At 43.9% G+C, this 11383-nt stretch overlaps 1 protein-coding gene across 1 annotated transcript; it reads right to left on the reverse strand.

Moving 5' to 3' along the window:
• Position 1: 1 nt before the first annotated feature.
• On the reverse strand, positions 2–11380 carry LOC115571262 (ataxin-2-like protein). Its single transcript, XM_030400544.1, has 23 exons — positions 10644–11380; positions 9519–9558; positions 9026–9082; positions 8443–8514; positions 8115–8274; positions 7632–7753; positions 7341–7432; positions 6964–7212; positions 6265–6689; positions 6092–6178; positions 5893–6006; positions 5664–5744; positions 5436–5497; positions 4580–4938; positions 4420–4489; positions 4045–4179; positions 3512–3575; positions 3047–3228; positions 2773–2914; positions 2401–2510; positions 1186–1365; positions 855–1026; positions 2–751 (listed from the first exon to the last, which is right to left on the reverse strand). The coding sequence occupies exons 1-23, from the start codon at positions 10766–10768 to the stop codon at positions 702–704; spliced, it is 3150 nt and encodes a 1049-aa protein (XP_030256404.1). The 5' UTR covers positions 10769–11380; the 3' UTR covers positions 2–701.
• Positions 11381–11383: the final 3 nt, after the last annotated feature.

Below are 11383 nucleotides of genomic sequence, written 5' to 3' on the forward strand. Positions count from 1 at the left end.
CTTTGTAGTTGAGTTGAAAACTTTATTTTTTGGTCATTGTTGTTTTAATATTTTTTTTGTCTTGTCCATTTCTTTTTTTTTATTAATTATACTTTTCTACTGGAGAGAAGAAGGGCAAAGGGGTGGTTTGAACTACTGGATTGAGTTAAAAAAAGAATTATTTGCTAAAAATCTCCATCCTCTTCAAATCCCTCCGTTCATGCTGTATTCATGAGAATTCCCGCGACAGTCTGTGTTTCCATTTGAGTCATGGTCCTTACAAAACCCCACAAGGCTAAAACACATTGCTGGAAGATAAAGTGTCTGCTGCTGTTTTTCATCTGCGTCGTCTCCTCTCCGACTGGTCCGCCCTGCGAGGTGCCTCACGTCTCCGAAAGGGGAAGGAGTTGGAGAGATGAGCAGGATGGCAGCAGGGGTCGGACGCAGCTGCTGTCGTCTGCTACCTTCATCATTAGCATTAAAAAAGGTCCTCCTCGTCAGGCTGACACCGAGGTTTGTATCGATGAAGAACAATACAGCAGAAGCATAAGGTGCTGTGAGACTTTCTGTCCTCTTCTCTCCTCTGCGATCCTGTCAGTTTTTTTGTTTTATTTATTGAGTCGCGTTCAGTCTGGGCCTCACATCCAGCAGGCAGCGGGGATGTCGGGGCTCATTCCTGGGAACAGTCTGGGAGGTAACGGGGTGAAGGGACCAGTAGGGGTTTAGTTTCCAGGCTGATGGAAGGAAGCAGGGTGTGTTTGTACCTGCATTGCTGTGGGGAGTGAACAAAAACCAACAACGAAATCAATGAATGCTACATTTCAAACCAAAGATAAAGAATCTGAATCATCTTTAGTTGGCACTATGTCTCATACCTTGTGGATGCCCTATGTAAAAATGTTGGTGTGCTCCCTGCTGAGGTCCGTGCTGGGGGTGCTGGGGCACTGAGCCGGGGCCCTGCTGAGGGGGCGGCTGCAACATCACTAACTGGGGCTGACCGTGTCCTCCCGAGTGGTGGGGACCTGACATGGGTCCCTGTACGTGAGCCTGCGTGGCCAGGAGATTGATCAATTAAGTTAAAAATGAAGCAACACTTGCAGAAAATTCTCACATTTTCCTGCCGACTTTGTGTTTTAAACAACAAATGCAATTAATTTGGAACAATAAAGATGCTGCAATGGAAGAATCAGCACCGTGGATACATACCTGTGCTAACTGTCCCAGGGGGTACGATGGTGGGATGCCCTGGTGGCTGTGGATGCTGTAGCCCTGGATGGGGTAAGAGCCCTGTGGAGACGTGTGGCCTGGCGGCATGTTGGGTGGGGTGGGTGCTGACAGGGGACCTGAGTGGTACAAAGATTGGGGCTGTGGGCCTGACTGGGCGTTCTGAAAGGAGAGTTTACAAAATCAAGATGTTAAAAGATAATGAAATTTAAGCAACATCATGTAAAATTGGCATTCGGTGCATGTTGTTGCCAACTACAAACAAAGCTCATTACGTCATCACGATTATGGTTTGAAAACTTGCATCTTGAAGTAAACGTGCGTAACGCTGTGATCCTGCCCTCTCACTGATGTTAGATACATGATACATGATGTTAGAGTGGCTGCTACAGAGACACCATTCACCCTATTACAAAACTGTAGAAATGATTTTGAAGCTGTTATTTTGAGGTAAAAAAAAGTTACATAATGTTGCTTTAATCAAAACAGCTGCTTCCAAGAGGCTGAATCCTCTTACTGATTTGGACCATGGAAGTGAGTCTTTCAGGAGACGTAAAGGCTGAGTTAATCAGGCACTATCCACACATGTTTTTGCACTCCTCTTGACCTTATAAAGTCTTTTAATATCTCTATAAGGTTCATCACCAGGAAGATACTGTAAAACTACAATACCAGCTATAAATAACCACTGCCAAGCTGGGGTAACTGGCCGGCAAATCGTAAATATCCATTTGACTTCCATTTATCTGTGCTGACATTACGAACATCCAGGCTACCAACACGACAAACAGTGGCATTTATTTGGGATGGGAAAAGTACTTGGCCGAAACAAGTATCCGGCGCAGATAATGTACTTTTTAGAAGACCGGGTATCATTCTAATAAAATGTGCCAATATCTGAACTCAGGATGAAGGATAAACGACATTAAATGGTTGACTGAAGTTTATTCATTAAAGTTTATGAAAAAAATCATTCTTTAAATTGTTCTCTTACACTTGTGATTAAGAATACTGATCAATTCTGAGGCTGTAAATAGTTTTGTAATAAATAATAAATATAACCACTTCTGATGTTCTAGGTAAAGACCTGCCCATTCCAAGTACAAATAGAAATTTGGATAATTTAGTTGGTTGAACAGATTCCAATGCAGATAATGGTGAACTCTCTCATCTCTAGAGTTTAGGGGGGTATCTCACCTGTCCAGGGCTAGGTGCAGCATGCTGAGGAGGGGGCTGGTTGCCTGTTGGGGTACTGGAAGGTTGGGGCTGATGAACTGCACCTGAGTGGTGGGGGAAGGACTGTGGAGCTACAAAGAAAAATAGATAATTAGCGTTAAGATGGTGCTTAAAATTTTTGTTTTACTGTCAATATGTTGAAGCTTTTTAAGGAAGTACAAAATTTACAAGCAATGACACAGTTTCTATCAATAACTGATAAACTGTTGGGATTTCAAGGTCTTCATCCAACCTTCTTAAGCACAATTCATGTCAAAAAATTGAAAATGGAAACAGTATGACTGAAAATTCATAACATTTTGAACATAACTGTTCAGGTTTGGTTCTACTCACCATAGATGCCTTGCTGTGGTCCCTGAGGTCCGTCTCCCTGTGAAGGGAACTGGGGGCCTCCTGGAGGTCCCAGGGCTTGTGGGTGGGGACCCCCGCCTTGACCTATCATCCTGGCTCCACCCTGCAGCATGGAGTACATCGGCTGGAGAGAGGGAGAGAAGCGAGGAACAAATGACAATTTTAAATGTTTGAATATGGTGGCAGGACATACCTGAAAGCTTTTTTGAAAATTATTTTGAAAAAAAGGGGCTAGACTAGATGGTAGATGTCTTACCTGTCCAGGGTAGGGTGTCATAGCCTGGATCACCTGCTGCTGGCCGTACTGCTGTGGGTTGTACTGCAGATAGGACTGAGCATAAGGGGACGCTACCAGTGGGGCCCCGGCGGCTGACGCTGCGGCTTGCAACATGGGTGGTGCTGAAGTGCCATGGTCGGAGCGCTGAGCCACTACTGAGCCTGGTGGAGGCAAAGAATTATCAAAACAAGAGAACACGGAAAGATAAAATAGATGCCATCACAGTGGGAGGGTCTTTAAAATGGGATTTTGTAATATGACACAAATGTTATACACAACATCTCTCCATTCAGAAACATTTATAAAAGCGTCATTTAAGGTTAAAATTGAAGGCTGCAGTGTCGGCTTTGACAAGAGCTAACAGAAAATGAATTTTAAAAAGGAAAATGTCAAAATATTTTACATAAGTCACACCACTCTAGAGGGAAGTAAGACTGCGTTTACCTTTGGTCCTGGGGTATTTCCCCTGGCTGACTGTAGACATGGTGTACTGATATATTGGAGGGGGCTGAAAAACAGAAGGGATCAAAACATCAACACAAGACTAAATGTTGGCAGAAATTCTGACCGCAAAGTTATCATTTCTTTTTCTCTGATAGGCAAAACCCCAAAAACTCAAGAGTTCAGACTCACAAGTGTTAATATTTACTGATTTGTTGGTATTCTATTTCTTTAAACTGTTCAGCAAAACAAGTTATTTGAATACATCGCTCAGGTAAACAGATGGGCTGAACTATTTGTTGAAAATAATAACCAAAATCAAGAGTAATAGATAATGAAAATGATTATTGCAGCCCCAAATTAAGACATTGGATGTACAATTTGAGTCTAATACCTTGTACCCAAACGATAACATGATAAGAAAACAGTTTGCTTCATGTTTATATTTGTTCCTTCCAAAAACATTTTGTACAAAGGCTTAAATATCTTTGATAATAAACACAGCAGCTCCAATGAAAGCTTTCCGAGTCATGTACCTGCACAGAGTGGATCTGTGACACATAGGAGAGGTAGGGGGCGTTGTAGAGTGGCCCCTGTCCGCCTGGGTGCTGAAGGACCACAGGGCTTGGAGGAGTTGGCCGAGGTGGGGTGGGAGCAGTGTTGGGCTTCGTCTGTGCAATAGAAAAAAACCAGAGTTAAATGAGTCTGCATGCAAGTAAAAAGGTAACCACGACCCCCCCCCCAATCCTAACCTGCCAACAGGTCGCTAATCTATACAACACATTATTAAAGTGCTCTCTGTATATTACTCCAAGATAGTAATTTTCACACTTTAAGATAAGGAAAGCGTAAATAAAAATAACTAAATAACAAGTGCATTACCAGGACTTCACAGTAATACATTGGCTTACCATAGGCATTTGAGGTTTGATAGGGTTGAACTCTTTAGCGTTTGGATTTAAGGTTGATTTCTTCACTTGTCTAGAAGATGCAATAAAAACAAATGTGTTACAAATGGCAGAATAAAACCAATATCATCATGAGAAATCTGTTATTCTTTTTGAAACTCACTCTGGCATGCCCTCTGTCCGCTCTGATGCGTCAGACCTGATCTCCTCGGTTCCAGGGGTCCTGGCGGGTTGCGGTGTGGCTGGTGAATGCCTGTCTGAAACAGTTGCTGTGGGGGCTGCTGTTGTTGCACCAGGTGTGGCTGCAGAGTCCTTGGAGGGGTCCTCAGCAGGGGCGGGTGAGGGCTGAGGTTGGGGCTGGGAAGGACTTGGAGCTAGAGGCTGCGGTTTGGCCTCTGAAGCAGGGTGAGCGTCTGATGGCGAGGGTTTGGCTGCACTGGGTGGTGCGCCTTCATTGATGGCAGGAGGGGTGGCGGCTGCCGGGGAGCTGGGAGAGCTTGAGTTGCCTCCACTTGCCTGGAGCTAAAAAAGAGAGGAGGATAAGGATTAAGTCAACAGGAGAGATGTAGGTATCAAGTAAAAACTTTAAATCGAGCCCAAGCCTTCCTCAAAACAAGTTTTAGTAAATATGTTGCACGTATGAAAGCTTCTCATGAGTCAAAATGTCAAGACATAAGAGACATGTTTGAACTTCCACCACGGTGAAAGAAAAATATATTGAAACTACAGTAAATAGCCAAACACTGTAATTAAATAACTGCATTATAGCAACTTGAGTCCCAAATATACAGCTAATTTTACAGTGACAAAAGAAGATATACCTACAGTAGCAAACTGTCCTGAAAGATCTTCACAGCAGTAAACTAGCATTTAATGTCATTTGAAACAAGTCAGTGGTCACAACCAAGTGATGTTTTGGTGAAGTCAGCGAACATCAGTGATGTCTCAGGTCAAAACCCTCTTGATTGGTCACAGATTTTCTCATTTCACGCTTCATAGGAAGCCGACTGAACCCTTACCCTGAACTCCTTGCCAAATTTCCGCAGCTCCTCAATCTGCGACCTTTGCTGGACCGAGGGAGCTGGTTGAGGAGAGAGGAAACAAAAGGTTAATGGAAATGTTAAAATTTGAAAAGTGCAAACTGCTGTTGAAAATAAAGCCAGGGCATAAAGCCAGGCACAAGTGGATCGTATGTCCTCTGATGAAGGTGTCCAAATGAAAACTTATGTCTAGTCTTGTACACAAACCTTTACTACTCTTGCTGTCCTCTGTGCTGCTGGGGCTCTCGGCCGAGCGTTCTTTTGCTGCAGCGCCAAGGATCTCATTCACTGTGAAGATGAGACAAACGGCAAATTAATTCATTTCAGGAGACTGTCTCATTAAGGCAGATGAAGCTCACGTCATTCCAGCAAGAAAATGGTTTTGACTTTGAGTTTAAAACAAACGATAAAACAAAAACAGGGGGCGAGACAGTACCATCGACAGGGAAGAGAGGGGCGGGGCCAGACGTCTTCTGGGCGGGCAGGGAGACGGACGATGTGTCCAAATAAGGCGGGTCCTGGGAAGAGCTGGATTTAGGAGAGCGGGTAGCTGCAAGGACGAGACAGGACAAATTAAGTTTCAGGCTAAATCCATCAACACTACAAAAGAGGATTCTATAGTTGACTGAAAGTACCTGTGGACTGCGCGTGTGAGTTTGCAGCTCGGACTGTTCTACTCGACTGTGGAGGTCTTTGGGCTTTAGGAGATGTTCTGGCAGAGACTGAAAGGCACAAAACAATCTCATCCATCCAAATCTCATTCAAAGATGCGGTTTAAACACTTTCTGACATAAGTTCATACACTCACCTCCATTAACAGGCCTGCCAGCTTCAGACAGCGAGTGTGGGAGTGAGTGGGAATGAGGGACTGTGTGCCCGTGTGAGGCAGGGGGGCTGGCTGGGGATGGAGCAGCGGAAGCGGAGGCTGATGTCTGTGCTGGTCCTCCTGCAGGGCCAGAGCCTGGGCCTGGGCTTGGACTTCCCTGGGGGTGGTGGGGAGCGTAGGCCCCACCTCGGCCTGACAGAGGGCTGTTCCTCTCTGTGGAGGCGCCGGACTGTGGCCCCGCAGCAGAGGGCAGTGGGGGTCTGGGGGAAGAAGAGGATGGAGGGTTGGAGCGATAACCTCCACTGAGACGGTTGTGGGGTGGTGGCCCACCAGGACCTCTCTCAGCACGCTCCCTCTCCCGGTTCATCTCTCTCTGGCGCTGAGGTAATGGAATGTACTTGCCCTCCCTGTGAGAGAAAGAAGATACATCATCATCATCATCATCATCACACAGAGACAACGGTCAGATGATACAATTTATATTACACTCTCTAAACCGACAGGTGCATACTAACATAATGAAAACTATTGAGCTTTTTTTTGACATTGGGAACAGTGGTTGACAAAACGATGTCACATCAGAGTCCATTCAGTAGCAGTTCTGGAGCTTTTGATCCTCAGCAGATGATGCATAAACTCTATAGTCAGACAAAAACTTCACTAACGAGGGCCCCCCCTCACCTGTTGCCGGCTCCAGGACTGTCTCGGCCCCTCTCGCGCTCCCTGTCACGGGGGCTCTCACGGCCCCTCTCACGATCACCGGCGTCCCGTACCACAGCGCTGAACTTGTCCTCCTCACTTTTGCCCTCATCATTTTCCAGGTTGACCCGGTGTCGATACTGGGGGCTTGACTCGATCTCACTGGCCAGGCGGGCAGCACGTGCCTCCCTCTGCCGGAAGACCTCTGAGTTGCCCTTCTCCAGTGGCACACTGGACAGCAGGTGAGAGGTGTGACAGTGGTGTTAAGACTTACTACAGAATATCAGTTTATTAGTGGTGGTTATCAATAATAATCCATAAATTATTCCTGAAGGCAATGAAACCATATGTAAACTTACGTATACATGGAAAGGCTGGCATCATATGTTGATGTGATTCCATATTTCACTTCATTGTAACGGAACATCTCGTTGGCATCCCAGCCATTGGACTGAAAAAAAAAAACAAACAATAAATAATCAGTACTGTATCTTTAAAATGACTGATTTATTTTGGAATATCATCAGTAAACAACTTGTTTACTATGTGAATAGTCAAATAAAAGAGAAATTACCGTTTACGAGGACAGAGCACATTTAAATCATTAGTTAATTTGTGGTTCTGTGTGTTAAAGAGAAAGGGCAACTCACTGCATCATTTTCCAGATCGTAACTCTCTCCGTTGCTGTCTCCTCCCTCCCATCTCTGCAAAACCTTCTCCTTGTGTTCTCCATTGACACGGGTAGAGCTGATGGCTGTGTCTGTGAAGGTGTCTGAAAGAAAAGACAAAAAAAATAGATGAAACATCCTTTGGTTTCCTTTGGCAACATTTATCTACGGCCTAAATTTGGCTCAGATTCAAAGTATTGAATTACGTAACTTCAAATCAATTATCTTTTTCTTCCCTTGTCTAAGATCAAGAAGCAATTCAAAACAGTTGACAGACGCTCATTCACAGCACTTGAAAAGCCATTAACTATAAACCAAGGATGCTCTTAACATGGACACAAACCTATGCCTACATCACACAAAGCCATCTTCTCATTAGGAGGAGGGACTATGTCTTTCTATGCACTTATTGTTTTACTTCCTTCCTGCTACATACGCCCCAAGTATATGTGCGCATGTTCATACCTCTGGTGGCGTAGTTGAGGTCGACATCTCTGCAGATCATAGTCACCAGGTCTGATGGGCTGAAGATCATAGTGTCAGTGATCTCCTCCCTCCGCGGTGGAGCCGACGTTGAGCCCTCTTCCTCGCTACGTTTGTGTACAGCGTCCACCGCCAACTCACACTAATGGACAAACATTAGGAAGGCAGCAGAAATTTGAGGACTGTGTAAGTTAAAACGACAGAAAAGGCTATATTTTTTCCTCAACACAAGTGTATCATTACAGGCTCAGGATTTCTTGCAGTGCTTCATTAAAATGTCAGAGAAAATTGCTCAACGTGAGCTTCTTACCCGAGAGCTTAGAGTCTTGAATATGCCTTCAAATACACTGCCATTCTTCACTCTTATGTCACAGGTGGAACCCTGAGAGACGATAAAGATTTGTTAAGAACCTTATTTAACCTTAATTTAGATACGGCAGTATCCAAATCTGGAACAGCATTTGCGGATTAATTATTTATATTTTGCACATGTCAATTTCCTGTCAAGGATTAATAAAGTACCCAACCAACCAACCAACCACTGGGGTGATTGTAAATCAACTGGTTACCTTTTTGCACAGTAGTGTGTGTCGACACTACTGTGCAATAAGGTAACCAATGGTTGGTGAAGGGGTGATTTACAATCACCCCTTCACCAACATATGAAACAAAAAATTCAGCTGTAACTAACTGCTGTAATCCGTCACTACCTGCAACAGACACAGCTGATGATGAAAGAAAAGGTTGCTTTAAATTTGGTGAGGTAAATGATATTTCGAACTATTACTATCTAAACTATCTACATGTCACAGGGGGTGATGAAAGCCATTTTCGTCTGATGAATAATCATCCCAGTCTAAAAAAGATCAGTGACAACAAGACAAATGACTTACCACAACAGCTGTGAGGAAATGAAGCATTCTGGCATTGTTGTACACACCCTCGAACACCTGTAGATGGGACAAGGACAAGGGTCCATCAAACAAAGTTTCACCAAGCCATGACCAAATAAATAATCATAGTGTTATATTTAAAAACAAAAGGGGACCCTTGTACAGAAGACCCACTTATGATGCCCTCTCTTTAAAAGAAGTTTAATTCAAATCACATGTTACGTTCCATTTCTATAAATGTGTTTCATATGAAAGATGTTTGTAAACACATGAGTATTTTATTTTAAAGCATGACCAATACACAAAATGATTTCCCATCTATTCAAAATCTATTTCAAAACTATGTGCATTATTGCACCTAAAATAGTGAAAAGTGATGGACTGTGACTTGAACAGAAGACGTTTCTTCAGTATTGCCTCTTAAGTTTTAAAAATGTGCACAACATATTGTGAGTTTGTCTGCTGCCCAGCTGTTCTGGATCAGGATACTCACAGGAGAGGACTGGAATGATGGCTTTGCAGAAGTACGATTCCTGGGGAAAACAACACAGTTACAACGCGTTTGTCTTAGTAAGTTGAAGGAGTATAACTTGTTTTCAAGCCTGTCACAGCAGTGTCGCATTCTGTATTTCACACGTCCCGCATATGGCTAGTGGCGGAGAAGTTGACAAACCTTAGAGCCCTGACAAGATTCCAAACCAGCAATCGTTCAACACTTAACATGTCCATCTATAGAGTACTTTGGCTCTAGAATCACTATGAATTAATTTATATTGTACAGACTTTACTGTTAGCCTTTCTTGTGTTAGGTGCTAGGCTTTCGCTTTCCACCCTTGTGGCATGGGGCAAAACACAAATATCTAAATATGTTTTCCAGGGAGTTAATGAAAATTATCAATTTTAATCTTTAAGAAATCAATATTGATGCAAACGTAAAAAGGAAAAAAACATTTTAAAATGGATCACACAAAGAAAAACGAACAGTTACATCATGTAAATCACTCAAATCACAAAACATAGGAGTCAGAGCAATACTTTCATCTACATACATCCAATCAAGGTATTGATATCAATCTGGACCCTAAACGCACCGCCATAAAGAATGCGCACATTGGTGGATGTCACTGCTGGTCACATTCACGGTTACAAAACAAAGACTGAGGCAACAGTTCGGTAAACACACACTAATGTCAATGATTTAGACAACTTATGACCTTGTGCTGGACACAAAATATCTTCTTTGCTAATCATAACTTTCCTAGTTCAGGTTTTTCTACGCTACAAAGACGCGTTGTTGTAAATGTAACATTTTTCAACCATCACCGTCCCTTCTCTGGCACTGACAGGCCAGATAAACTTTGCATCGCTTGTATGCTGATTTGCTACTCCTCGCTTTGACCAAACTTGAACACACCTCACTTAGTTGGCTTGGGTTCATTTTGGGGATTCTGATTGGCTCAAATGCACTGTCAATCTAACATACACTAATCTCATTGGCCTGGGGAGAAGCTCTACGTCCGAGACACACCCACTGAGAACACAGCGCTTTAACCGGTAGGCCTCTGAGTCACAGGACAATCCCCGGACTGTCCTGACACGAACCCCGCCACTCGCTTACCTCCCGGCCGTTGTCCTGTTGCCGCTGTTGATGCCGCTGACTGGGGAAGACATACCACCGGGGCCCGAGGTTCCGTTAGACGCCTTTCTCCCGCCTGAGCCGGCTTGCTGCTGTTGTTTCAGCATTGCGAAGCACAACGCTAAGACAGTACCAAGTGTATGCTAACTTATAAACACTGATACCTCTCGATGTGAAGTTGCTTTCAAAGCGAACTATCTTTAGCAATATCACCTGTCCTGATGATAGCAGAGCCGGTGTTACCTCAATAAGACCGGCTATTGTAGCTAATCTTGCTAAGTGAATACCACTCGCCTGTGGCCTAAAATGTAAAGCCAAAACACCTCACTGTTTTAATTAAATGTAACATATAACTTAACAGATTCCCCCCAGCTATCTACTTTGTAACCACAGTGGTTATGTCAAAGCAAGCGGCTAATAAAATGACACGAGTTTCCGTATGATTATTTAGCAATGCTAGCTGAGTTAGCATTAGCTTTGATCCTCAAGCTCACTTCGGGCGCTTTCCCTCCTGGATTTACTTTCTTCTCTCTGTCGCGTCGCCCTTAATCCCGGCACCGCGGACCCTTCCGTTAAAAATTAAGGTCTTAGCGTTACTGTCAGTTGCCTTAGGAAGTTTGATTTTTCAGGTTTCTTGCTGAAAACCTGCTGCGGTCGGTCAACACCACCTCTCGGTAGGTTCACTTGACTCAATCCGCGCGCGGCTGACTGGAAACCGGCTG

This window comes from Sparus aurata, chromosome 20 (genome assembly GCF_900880675.1).
Source record: "Sparus aurata chromosome 20, fSpaAur1.1, whole genome shotgun sequence".
NCBI classification, from domain to species: Eukaryota; Metazoa; Chordata; class Actinopteri; order Spariformes; family Sparidae; genus Sparus; species Sparus aurata.

Coding starts and splice junctions, on each gene's coding strand:
- LOC115571262 (XM_030400544.1), bottom strand. CDS start 10,768: ATGCTGAAACAACAGCAGCAAGCCGGCTCAGGCGGGAGAAAGGCGTCT. Junction 7,754..8,114: donor CCTCAACTACGCCACCAGAG/GTATGAACATGC, acceptor CTTTTCTTTCAG/ACACCTTCACAGACACAGCC. Junction 5,498..5,663: donor GGACAGCAAGAGTAGTAAAG/GTTTGTGTACAA, acceptor CTCCTCAACCAG/CTCCCTCGGTCCAGCAAAGG.